This window comes from Anopheles funestus, chromosome 2RL, assembly GCF_943734845.2.
Source record: "Anopheles funestus chromosome 2RL, idAnoFuneDA-416_04, whole genome shotgun sequence".
Classification (NCBI taxonomy): Eukaryota; Metazoa; Arthropoda; class Insecta; order Diptera; family Culicidae; genus Anopheles; species Anopheles funestus.
Window position 1 is genome coordinate 16825669 of NC_064598.1, and position 13739 is coordinate 16839407.

Sequence of the window (13739 nt, forward strand, 5' to 3'; positions counted from 1 at the left end):
AGTATGCTGCATTTTGATAGCAACCTCTTAGTGCCTGGGTATCGTTCACCGGACATGTTGGGAACTGGATTGACCATTGTGCATTGTGGTACAGGTTTGACACCGGGTGTGTCACGCATCAGTAGATTCTAAATCGTGACCGCTCTCGGTGGAAAATCTGGATGCAAGCTCTACCTAGATGAAGATATGTCTGCTACTAATACCGCTACCCGATACTGGATGACTTCAGATGCTAATGTCCAGATATTGGTCTGACTCAAGGGATGCTGGTCAGAGTTGGCCAGATTTATACAACGATACAGAGGTATGAAACCACTGCTCCATACTTCAACTCCCGCTCGATAGATGCTTGCTGATGCCATGCTCTCGACAAAGTGTGTACAATGTTTCCGGTAATTCTTCGCACACTAGTGGCCACAATGAACGGAATCCCAGCTAATAAGTCGATCCATCGGTTCGGTGGAGTCTCCATGGAAGTTTTGGTAGTTCCGTGTGTGCTACTAAGTGAACTAAGTGACAAAGAACCATGGGACAGTTATCTGTCCGGCTAATGTCTAATGGATCGTTGGAATAGTGCCCAGCGCGAAATGGAAGCTATCGACGTTCAACGTCGATTCTGTGAGGAGCTAATTAATATGTGATTCTAATTTTTTCTTTTATCAAAAATTCAGTGGCTTACAGTGGAGCAACCAAAATTAAATTACATAAAAAGTTTAAATTTAGTTTTTTGTTTGTAATTTATTCATTTTTTTTTGTTAATTTAAATTGCTCGAGGTTGTGTCTCCCAAATATTTTTATATAACCTAATTTTAATTACCTATTTAATCCACAATATTTCCTATTAGCAATTGAAATACACACCATTTTTAATGTCCTGAAATTCCGAAATATTACAAATACCTTTGCATGATAAGGGGTGCATAGATAACATAAAATTATTCATCCAAAATTCACCAGTAAAGATAAGATATGAATACATCCAGATAGTAAGTACCCATTCCATCATCGCCTTGTACTAAATAATTAATTACGACCGAACCGAACAAAAACCGACTCAAAACATATCGTCCAACTGCTTTCGAACGTTTCAAAGGCATCATCATCGCAACACTTTCCCTCACCCCAAAAGATAAAGGGATCATCCCCCGCCAGAAACACAATCTAAATATACATTCGCCTGCATAAGTGTTATTGAAATTAATGCGACGATATTAGAGCCCAATTACACGCACTGCACTGCACAAGTCCTTTCCACTTTGCGTACAACTCCCCCCATCATCAGGTAGGTGATGGGGCGTGTGACGGACAGCTTGTAATCGACACCGTATGGTAACCCCTTGGGACACGATCTACATCGGCAACGTTTTTGGACCGTCGGCTTTTACGACATTCAATCATCGTTTTTACGGCGATCCATCAAATTTTCGATGATTAATTGGACGCACGGACGGATAGCATTTTATGGCACCAGGTCCGAAATTGGGTACGATCTGCGTGTGTCATCTACCGTGTCATTTGTGAGGAGAAAAGGGTTTTCGCGTACCCCCCTTGGCACGGTTACGGAAACGGTGTATTTAGTGTAGGATACTTACTGGAACCGAGTCGATCACGCCATGCCATCGGATTAGCCACCAAACCCTGCAAACCGGGCCAGTACAGATGCGTCCGGTCGACTAGCGGGCCGGCATGGGCCTTCATCGGACCGTTGGCATGGTTTTGCGACAGATACTGCGCCATGTTGGCTGCCGCAGCGACGGCCGCCGTAAAACGGGGCATTCCGCCTGCAACGAAAAGTTCAGCACGTGCGAATGGAGATTATTTTCGGGTCCTTTATTTGAGCGCGTGGAACGCAATGTCTTTCCATATTCGCCGGCAACTTCTTCCAAAACCCATCAAACTTACCTCCTAAGGCATTCAGTTGAGCGGTGGTGACGGGTGGTGGCCTCGACAGTATCGTATCGATACCGTGCGGATTGCTGGCCGAGCTGGAGTGTGTTTGCGTCTGGGACACTGCCGTCTGATGACCGCCGGGACTCCCCGGACCGGAATGGGGTCCTTGGGCCGGACCGTGTTGCTGTGTGTGCGAATGTTGCTGATGCTGGGCTGCCTTCATCTCCGTCATTGAGTGCAGAGCCGCTAGCGGTGGCCCAAGAAAGCTGAGCTGCAACTTGTGATCGAGCATGTCCGAGATCGTGTGTGGAGTTTTACCCTTCGAACCCGCCACCAGATGGTTGTGGTTTATCGCTCCGGTACTGTTGTTATTATTGCTATGCAAATGATGAGAATGATGATGGTGATGGTGGTGATTTAGCTGCTGATGTTGCTGATGTGCCAGCTGATGTCCAACAGCGGAGAGCGCGAAGGAAGCCACCGAAGATCCGGCAGCGTTCGACGATTGATGGCACGCAAGTGTTCCCGGTTGCGTACCACAGGTGCCACCAACGTGGGAAAGATTTTCCGGACTTCGGGACGAACCGACACTATCCTCTCCACCGTGCGGACTACCGGACAGAGGGTAACTGCCGAGTCCCACCAGCTCACCGTCCTTCGTTTGACTAGAGTACGACCGGGCACTTCCCAGCGGACTGCCGCACGATTCTTCCGGCCGATGTTTCGCACCGGACTCACGACCTTCCGGCTCCGGACTACCTTCCGAACCGTAATTACTACTGTTGAGCCTCCCGTTCACGGGACTGTTGCCACGCGATCCGTCCGGCAGGATATTTATTTCGTCGTCCTGGTCCGGTTTCTCCTGCTCAATGCCGTACGACCCACCAAGCCCACCACCGCTAAGATGCTCCGTAATGGCCGTAAGCCCCGTACCGTCCACGGAGCTGTGATACGATCGACCGTAAGGACTTTCCGCTCCGTGATGTTGATCGTCACGCGCTACCACACCAGAGCCACCGAGATACAAATTGACCGGACTGCCCGTATCGCCGTGATGTGTCGGAACGCCGGACCGGAAGTGGTTGCTGGTGGCGTGCTGCGTAAGGTTCAGCAGTGAACCGGCGGCACCGGTGAGTGTGGCGGGCGGGAGAGCAGGATGGCCGGACGTGTCGTACGTGGAGGACGGCGACGTCGTCGATGGATCGCGGAAGCCAAAGTTGCTGCCGAAGCTAAATCCATGCGTTCCGAGCAGTCCGGGTGATCTGAAGGCCGCCAGCGTCAACGCTTGGTACCCGGTGCGTACCGGGTCGTCCGGACCGTACGACTCCGTTCCCACGAATGCAGGCGCTGGTAATATTCAGCGCCCTCGACCGGTTACTCTTCACGTCCGACGCAATCACGCTTTTAATGCCACACGAAACGGTTCCAAATTATGGTTTTAAATTCTTCGAAAGTTGTTGATCTTTTGCTCAAAATTGCATTACATGAGCCTTATCATCGATTACAGGGAATCACATTGAATTATTTGAATTTGAAAACCACTCGGAAGTGAACTTGTTTATCACTTTCACACGTTTTTTTAAATCACTTTTTAAATAGCTTTTCTCTCATGCAAGATAGGTCAAATTATCAACTTTCACTTATTTCCATTCACAACGATCTCTTTGAAAATGAACAAATATTTTTTTCTTACCACAAACCACTTCGTTTTTGACTTTTTTTTATTTGTTTTTCCTTAAGTTTTTGTTGTTCACGGTGTTTATTTTTTATTACACTATTTTTTTTCTCACACTTGTTAGTTTAATCTGTCTTCAAACACTTAATATTTGTTTGGTACAATTTATCACTTTTTCGCGATATTTTTCTTTCCGATAACCATTTTTGTTAATTAAAATCTTTTGCACATCTTTTTGGTTTTACACTTTAATAAACACAATTATAATTAGAAAATAAATTCCATCACGACACACACGCGCACACCCCGGTTGTCTCAGTGGAAATTTCGCACGCACACAATACACATCCGGATGTGACGAGGCAACGTGCTAGAATGATGTCGAGCCGCTATAATTCGAACCGGATCAGGTAGGTCTCGATATTCTGTTTATCAACTCGCAAAACGAATCACTATCAAACACACAGACACACACATACTAACGCACAGACACAATTACGCAAACAAAAGCGTGTGGAAAAGCGATCATCAAAATAGACTTCCCTTGCAGGTCGTTTCGGATAAAAGTTGTGCTCCGTTTCCGGTGAACCGCAGCAGCAGCAGCAACAGCAAAAACCGTCCCGTCTGGTCAGTTGTTCAACATCTTCTCAGTCACAGCATCAGCAAACTTGAAATCAAAAACCCCCGCCGAGGGTATAAGATCGCTATGCTCCGCCCATCGTTTAAAAAGGGATAAAAAGGTGGAGCACCGAAGTGTGCGCTCGCATCGCACACGGTTTTATGCTGAAGCGAGAACGAGCATAAATGAGCATGGTAGAAAAGGGAAGGCAAATAGATGGAACGGACGCGTTACAGAGCGAGAGAGAAATCATAATCCGTCCGTCCAATGTTTACGTTTGCGCACTAACAGCACACGCACACGGGCACAGAATAAAGGGGCAACATAAAAGCAGCATAAAATGCACAACCTATCCCGCTTATGCTCGAACAAAATGCCCGGCCATGATGTGATGGCGCTTGGTGTGTGTGTGTTTTTTTTTTCTTTTTCTAGTAGCGAAGGAAAGTTCGGTGAAGGGAGCAAAAGAAGGGTTTCCATCGCAGTCAATGCACCAGTTCATTAATTCTTTGCTCCTTCTCGCTCGCACTATTTGTCCTGTTCGGGTGTTCCATCTTACAGCTGCTCCTCATCTTAAACTTGGTCACCCCCCCCCCCTTTCCACCCACCGGATTGCACCGGAAAAAAGGTTCTATTTCACATTAGTACCACCTTTCCTGGCGGATGTCCCCTCACACACAAGCGAGGAATTTTCAGGGGAAGGCCACACTTACACACGTGCCACACGTTTGGTGGCCAACATAAACAACCGAGCCTTCGTGAGCGCGAGTTCATATATGTGAAGCTAATCCTTTTTTTTGTTGCTTCTTTCCCATTTGTTTTGTTTCGTCCACCCGCTATCAATGGAGCACGGTTTTTTTGTTTTACTTGCATTCCGTGTGGGGCAGCTCAGCGCCACCAGTGGAGGAGAGTTAATGGGCCACCTCCTTTCTAGCTCGCAGTTGCCATATCTTCGATACGTTTTTACTCATTTTCTATACAACACAATAATGATGTTCAGATTACAGATGTCTTCTTGGCTTTTGGCGTTCGGTCGGTTCCGTCGAGAAGAGGGGTGGAACGGGGTTTGTTATAATTTCGTAATTTTTAGCGTGCACTTTGTCTTTGTGTGAGGGTGAAAGTGACTGTCGCAAATGGAGTGGCTGTAAGGGTTTTGCGGGAAACAAGAAACATTATCGTCAAAAGGTGACATCCGACGCCGGCGATTGCGCATAGGGTGCAGCCGCAGATCAACGACACGAGGGTCGTGTACGGGCTGTTGTAATCCTTTTCTCACACCATTTGCATAGGTCACACACATACACATACTAACTCTGCACTTTTTCCTTACCTTTTATTAAGGAAGTGCATTCGATTTTTCTTTGTTTTCGCGTTCAAACTATTTTCCTATCCGAAAGACTTTCTAACAGAGTAAATGTTAAAAAATTTGTTCATAAAAATTCATAATTAACAGTGTGTTAAAATTACGAAACAAATTTCATTGAATGTTGCACACCATTTGCCACACACGTTTGTACAGCAATATTCTTTCAATTAGCACCGCCAAACAAATAAATAAATTCCTAAAGCTAACGACAGTTAATATTGCACCAGCACAACAACAAAAAACACGATGTCGGTAGTATTTGGGGCAAGCAAACTAGAAAATTTCGAAAACTGAAACACCTTCCGAATAAGTGCAACATGCGGCCAACATACGAACATACATACACGGAAGCACAAACACACAACGGAAAATAAACTTTATGCTACCCAAGCTCCATTCATTCCTCCCTTTTTTTTGTTGTCCTTTTTGGGAGTCCAGGAGCAAAAAAAGAGGGAAAATAGAAAATTGGTGCAAAAATGTTGTTTGCACTACGAGAAAGAATGAAAGTTTTGCTGACGGGCAGTTTGCAGCTGCCGTTCTGCAATCGGGAATTATTATGAGAGTTTGTATCGCATATCCGTGTGCCGAAACTTGCATTATTACCAAATGTTTCACCTGGCCTGGGGTAATGTTTGGTGTTTTGTTGTTTATTTTTTCGGGTAATGTTGCGTGGCGTTAGTTGCTCCTTTTTAATGCTGTTTATTTTTTTGATTACAACTATATTTATTTTATATAAAACATTAGACAAATAATTTTCAGAAACTAGTTGTATCAAAAGTAAATCAAATCAATCAGTAAATCGATTAGCCCGAAATGCTACAAAGTCATTACAAAGCTAATCATTTTGAAGCGGTTATTATGAAGAGCAAGAAGCATCGACAACACGTCCACCCAGCGTTCACTTCATCACCATCCGAGCTAAACCGCATCACAAATTAAACTGCCGTAAAATTATCACACCTTACCGATTGCATTTACGGGACCAAATTGGGTTTTCGGGGTATTGCTGTCCCATAGATCTAATGGGTAACAGAAGGAGAAAACCCATTGAAAAAAAGGGAACGGAAAATTAAACGGATCCCTTCCATAACAATGGCTAACGGATAGGTGACAGTCAGTCGCATTGAGAGCGCATTGTGCGTTGATCGTTTGACTTTTTCTGTGCTTTGTAACTTCACAACCCCTAAATAGATTGCTTTTCGAGCTCGGAAACGGATATCCGGTATTGCTTCGGCCTTTACTGTGATTCAGTTAGTCGAGTTTTTTTTGACAGATTTTCTTAATTTTATGCTTTATGATTAGGAGCTATTTTTACTTTATTATGTTACTAAAGCTTGCTAATGTTTTTATCCCTTAAAATAATTAATAATTTATTTAATTTGTTCCCTTTTCACAAATATGTCCCTTTTGTCATGTTTCACATCGGCTATTGTTTGCTTTACGTGGGATCATTCATTTCATTAAGCAAAACCCGAAAAACGATGTTGACTTTTACAACATTCATCCTAAACCCATCGCATTGTATCAATCCATCTCGTACCTGACTTTGGATAACATTTTCAGCTTTTCAAACAACACAGGGAAAGATTTGTTTCATTTCCGTTTCGATTTCCCACACAATAAGGGACCATTTTCAACGACTGTAGGGAGTCCATAATATTCAGCTAAAATTTTCTACGCCTCATCGTACAATGTTCTGGCGGCATGCTTTGGCTCTCTGCATTGCTGCATTTTTCATTGATCAGGCACGTTATTGGTGACGTGATGGAAGCAGACAAATAGGTAAAAGAGAAAAACGAAAGAGGAAAGGTACATTAGCGTTGATGATCGTTTTGATATTGACGGAATAATAAGATGTGATTATAAATTTATAACTAATAAAGGAATGCTGCAATTTGTATAAAGGACAAAAGCAATTGAACAAAAATTAAATATTTTATTATTATTATCTGTAAAATACAAATAGTTCAAAACAAAAGTAATTTAAAATTGTAGTTAATGATTATCCAGCAACTAACCGTTTTCAACACGTTTTACCGAGTGAAGCAAAAAACTATCATCAACAATTAAAATGAACTCGCTGAAAATGATTCGTGGCATAATTTATGAGCTTCCAACTAGCTAGCATCCTCCTAAATGGCTTTCCAGTTTCCATTCCCCTTTCGTACCAATCCATTGCCACGAAAGTTCATCAAAAAAAGGATAATTTTTCCTAGTTGACGAGGTTTGCAGTTTATGCAACTGTCTGTTGTGATCACTTTTAATGATTCACCATTCTCTCAGCCATTTTTTTTTTAGCTAACGAGTTCTATGTCTGTTTTTTGTGTCTTGATTCCTTCATAATAGTTCTTATTTTATTTTGTTTTTATGCGCACACATTTTCAAACACGCAACTGAATCTTAGCGAACGCAGCATTAGCAACAGGACGGCAATCCTCGACAGTTTCAATTCCCTCGGGAGCAATCTTCCATTATTTGGCGTACATGATGGGCCATTGGCATTCGGTTTCCGGTTATGCATCTTTGTCGCTTACCTTTCCATTTCATCGACTCATTCAGACCAAATATTCCTTTACCGTCTCGTCTATTCGTACCCCCCCGGTGAGCAGTTCCGGGTTTCATGGTTGACTAGACCCTTTCCAAACCCAACCAGAGAGGTCTTTTCTATTCTCACAGGGCGCAATGACAAACATTCATACAAATACGCACATAGAGATATGTCTGCCTGTTCTCATGCATATGGACCTTTGGTTCGGTATAATAGATTAATTGACGTTATTTATGGCCATTTAATTGCTACAAATAAGTGACACTAGAGTGAAAAATTATTATTGCTCCCATTAGAAAAGCGAAGTGCGTACCGTTTTAGGGAACCCCTCCTTTGCGGGAATGCCGGGAAAATAAAGCCTCAAATCGGTTGCTCAATTGACACAGATGAAAAGCTCAAGAATCAACGAAACACCCCGGGGATACGGATGCTTTACCTGCGAAAAAAAGGTGCACTGCAACTGCTACCGATAGATGATGCTGATTTCGGAACAGGAAGATGTAACTACTCTGGCCTTGGTTATCCATTTTTAAATCTGTTGCAATACACTGCTAACCTTCCCCCGTTTGGATGATACCATTGCACAGCCTTTGTATTTGGTATGGTTTGAGGAACATTTTTCAATGGTCAATTATGTTGTTCCCGGTTAAACGTTACCCGGTTGGAACTGGAACTTCTTTTTTAAAGTGCGTCCATAAATCACATCCACTGAGTGGCCGAATGGATGGACTTCGCATTCTAGCGCCATCACTGCGTACAACTAAAGGGTCGTTATTGTCCACTGGTGATATAATTATTATGCTACCGAGAGTAGAACATTTGCAGTGAGCATTAGCACAATACCATTCTAAGGAATGTGTGACCGATTTTCAATATTTTTTTGAAAAATTCTTCTCATACTAACGCATCACTCAATCAGTCTATAGCTATACATCTCTTGCATGAGATGAATTTTTAAAAAGAGCTTTTGATTCCACTGTCATTTCTTTATATCAACTATATTTGATTTCCTAGAGAAACTCAATCTGAAAAATACCTGAAGTTGATAGACACCAAATCTTTAAACAGTTCTTACAGTTTAGTCTTTTTTTAGTGAGTCAGAGTGAATGAGTCGTTATTAGGAGTCAGCTCGTTTAACGACTCATTTTGGAATTATAAAAAACCCAGCATAAACGTATAAGTTAAGGTTCGGAAATTGATTTATTTTAATGCCAATTGGTTGCAATAAGTTTCTTTTCACTCAAATAATGCTTTAAATAAAAAAAAGAATAAAAAAAATTCTAAAAAATTGAAAATTTCTCAAGGCTACTTCCCTAAGGCCTCACCTTTCTTTGAGTAATTTTGCAAAATTTTAGAAATTGATTTATTTTAATGCCAATTGGCTGAAATAAGTTTCTTTTCATTCAAATAATGCTTTGAATAAAAAAAGAATAAAAAATTATAAAAAAATTAAAAAATTAAAAAAATTGAAAATTTCTCAAGGCCTTACTTCTTTTTGAGTAATTTTGCAAATTTTATTTATTTATTTATTTTAATGCCAATTTGTTGAAATAAGTTTCTTTTCACTCAAATAAAAAAAGAATAAAAAATAATTAAAAACTAAAAAATTCTAAAAATGTGAAAATCTCCTAAGGTCCTAACCCTCCTAGTCCTCCTAAGCTTTATAAATGACTTATACGTTTATGGGGGGGTTTTGTGACTCCGAAATGAGTCGTTAAACGAGCTGACTCCTAATAACGACTCAGTTACTCTGAGTTGACTCACTAAAAAGAGTTGTTATTCTCATCTCATAGACCGAATGAGGTGATCGGCTATCTGATTACATAAAGTGTATCGTTAATAGTGCCTCCGAGATACTTTAAGGTCCGCTATTAGTTGATGGATATGAATGTTACTTATGTTGTTTTCGTACCTCTCTCTCTCTCTCCCTCTCTTGTTGGCTTTAACGACCTCTAAGGTCACGCCGGCCATTTCTGGCTTATTAGACTTATTTTTACCGCATAGCTTGATAGTCAGTCCTTGCTATAGAAGACGATCCGGGTGGGATTTGATTCCCGGTCCTGCCGGAGATAATGCTCCCGTATCATTTATTTATTTTCTCAATTACGTTATTTTTGTTTTTATAAATTATTTTCATTTGTCCAACCACACGTACCAATATAGAACTTTCTTATCTTTCTCAGCATAAAAAATGCAATCATTACCCCGAGGTCACTTTATTTCCACACAGCCTCGAGGATGAAATTATGGAAATGTCTCCGACATTTGCCAACACGCGTCCGTATTCATTCGCTTTATCAAACGTAACCACTTACAATGTACGTTATTGCGCATATGAACTACGTCTTTCATTCGATCAATGGGCGCATTTTTGCAATCATCCATTTGATCACCGATTCAAAGTCCCTTTTTCTTCCCTTTCCTGCCCTAAATTGTGTACCGTGATTTGGTTGTGGGCTTTCGTTCGATTAAACTCTCCCATTGCCATCCTTCCGTTTGTCGCTTTTCTTTATTTTCCGATCGGACAACAAGCGCCACCAATAATTGAATCTGGAAAATATGGTAATAAAGGTGTATCCTCGTTTTTACTGTCCCAGCACGTGTGGTGTGCTGCATCGCCACCACACTGGACTGTGTGCTGGCGATGCCATAAACCGGCCCCCACCCGTACGCCTTTTTCGGGGGTATCAATTTGCCACGACTTTTAGATTTCCTTCCGATCGTGGCGGATGGTGAGTATGTTTTTCCGACTTATGCTATTTTTTTTTTTTTGGTTCTATCGTTTTCGTGGTGTCTACCTTTCACTGGGCGGGTGTTGGTATTTTACTTTACCAATGTCCACAGTTCGATTGTTTTTTCGGTACCTCGAACCGGAGCGAATGGAAACTGTGCAGCATCGTTATGCTTATTGTGCATGCTACCAAGCAGTTAAAGCATTCGTTATCTATTCGAAGCACGGACTTCGTAAAGCTATCAATAGCTATACAAAATCAAAGCTTGGAAGCCATTAAACATGTGAAAGTGTTCGTTCGTTAGTCAAAATAGAGATAAAAAATTAGTAGATCACTAAGATACTCTTTATCTTAAGTGAATAAAGATCACCAAAGTGCAAGATTTTGTGCTAAATATTCAAATTTGTAAAAATAACTATAGGTGGATTAAACGTTAACCAATATTTCCACCAATTCGATGCACACCACCACGGATAAAACAATGAAGAAAATGGGAAAATTATTTAACAAACCACAACCAAAAACACTTCTTTTTATATCTTCATCACATCTCACCCTTTCTAGCGCTTGTTTAATCGCTTATTCTATTTCTCTTGTTCCTTTAAAAAAAGAAACCGCCGTTTTATGACAATAAAACTATTCCCATATCGATGGAAGGTACCGTTCACAACAATCGGAAAATCGGGTGCGGTTTGCAAGTGTCGTAAAAAATTCACATCCAAAACATCAAAAAACCGCATCCAGTTTTATGTGAATGTTGAACGTGGGGAGGTAGGAGAAAAAAAAGCAAACGAAAAAATGCTAGCTGGTGCTGATGCCCAGTATGGCTAAGGAAGCAATAAAAAATGGTATTTGAAATCCTTTTTTGTCCGAGTCACAAAATGACAACAAAACCCAAACCACGCTACGCTGCCATCCATTGCTTTCCGCAAAAAGAACATATCTATTTTAAGGATCTTCATCTTCGATCGTTTCGCACCGATCCCGGGATGTTACTTTCTGCGAAACGCATACAATTTTTGTCCTTGCGATTCACTGTGTTTTACGTGATTTTGTTTGTTTGTTTGTTTTAAGCATTGCCTTCAACCCTTCTTCTGAAGCAATCTAAACCGGGAAGGAGCATAAAACGGGGGGGGGGGGGGGGGAAAGAAAAAAAAAGCGTTCGACCACTGCGGTTTCTACCGCTGCAAACCGAAAGCAATCAAGGGAACGTGGCTGTTATTGTTATTATGATTGCTTCACATCGCAATATTAAGGCATCGAAGCGAGCAGGCCGAAAGAGGCCGCGACCACACCTGATCCTGGGAGGCTGTCGAAAACAATCCTCCCAAAAAAAAAAATAATTCTCAACCGCATTGGCCAGCAAACCCTACAAAACGGCGTGTTCTAGCCTTTTTTTTCTTTTTTTGGGGGGAAATACGCATGTGAACCTGTCGCAATAAGCGAGCTTTTAGGGGGGGTTCGTCGGCAGTCGGCAACTGTGTCGGGCATCAAAAAGAATACACCTTTATATGAACACCCTTTGCTGAAGGCGAAGGCGCATCGAAATTGCCATATTGGTAGCGGTTAAAGGTGATTGTATACGACGATTTTATGACCGATGAAGCTGTTGTCATGATTGTGTCGGTTTCGATTGCAAACTCTGGCCGCTGGGAAAGGGAGGTTTTAAATGGATTCGCGATTTTTGAATCGTGCTATCGATTTGTTTTTTTTTCTCTCGGAGATGGAGGAAAACACATATTAGGTGATTGGTTTCGTGCAGCAAGGCGTACACAATAGTCCCGGTTTTCTTTATCTTATCTTTGGTATTTTGATTGTTTGTTATTAATATCTTAAGTGCAATTGTACTAGTTTATTTGTATATTGATAGTGGAAGATATTTATTTGCTTGAAGGTAATATTCTGTGGAGCAATAAAAGCATGTAAATTGTTATGAATTTGTCCAAACTTTATAGCAGAGATATTAAAATTCTCTGGATGTAGTGATTTTTGACTTCGATACCAATAACTTATTACAATTTTAGTGAATATTTTCCAGATCTTCTAGGTTTATGTTGGGCGAATTATACTCTTCAGGCTCCAGTGGGCTAGTCATGTCATTTGAAAGACACCGAACGATCCAGCCTCTAAAGTCCTTTTAGATAGGCAACGTGGATAGAGCAGGACTCGTGGTGGGTTCAAACTGAGATGGAGTGAAGGCGTTGATGCGTCCACCAGAAGGTCCGAGATACTGGAAAGAAGGACGCTCGAACGTGCGCGGTTTAGAAACAAGAAAGTAAGTAGGTGATCAAGTGAGGATCACCTGAATTTTCTATCAGTGAATAACTTGGTAAAGGTTAACTCGACTTCGGGACAAACATTTGGTCTGATTAAACAACCAGAAAAAAGACAGACGAATGAGCTAGAAGTAGAAGTAGAAACGAAAGAAGAAGAAACGAGAGAAGTAGAAATTACTTCTACGAAGTAGAAGCACGAAAAACAGAACCTCTATAACCAGATCTCTATTGTAGCAAAAATGGCGAATAATTATTCAACATGGTCCGCCCCTCCAATATCCTATAGAACTCCATTATTCCTAATCAAATTTATGTCTTCCAACCAGATACAAAATTAATATTAAGTACAAAATATTCTCCATAACCTAATTCTTTGTGTATTATTGATGATCGTGATGGGAATTCTTTTGTCGAGTAGATACGTGAAATTATAGGACAAACAAAGTTTATGGTTTTGGCCTGGTCTACATGGGCGACCAGGTTACAAATATTTCTTCAACATGAAACCAAATCCGTCTCTGTTAGTTCATTATGAGTTGTTCAAGCTTTTTTTCTGATCTGAGTTTTAATTCAGGTTGAATACTAAAAGAGACTTGCTTTTGTACCAATAGAGTTAAAATTATTTAGAAAACAAGA

At 41.3% G+C, this 13739-nt stretch overlaps 2 protein-coding genes across 2 annotated transcripts in view; both read right to left on the reverse strand.

The window, feature by feature from the left end:
* Positions 1-8169, reverse strand: part of LOC125764850 (uncharacterized) — a 45358-nt gene extending 37189 nt beyond the window's left edge. Inside the window, exons 1-3 of the mRNA XM_049429473.1 lie at positions 8082-8169; positions 1903-3237; positions 1593-1781 (exon numbers count right to left, since the gene is read on the reverse strand). Coding sequence (XP_049285430.1) covers positions 1593-1781; positions 1903-3237; positions 8082-8169 — 1612 coding nt within the window. The remainder of the gene's footprint in view (positions 1-1592; positions 1782-1902; positions 3238-8081) is intronic.
* The window catches only part of LOC125764971 (tyrosine-protein phosphatase corkscrew-like), a 168233-nt gene that overhangs the window by 80603 nt on the left and 73891 nt on the right, over positions 1-13739 (reverse strand). The gene's annotated exons all lie outside the window — the stretch shown is intronic.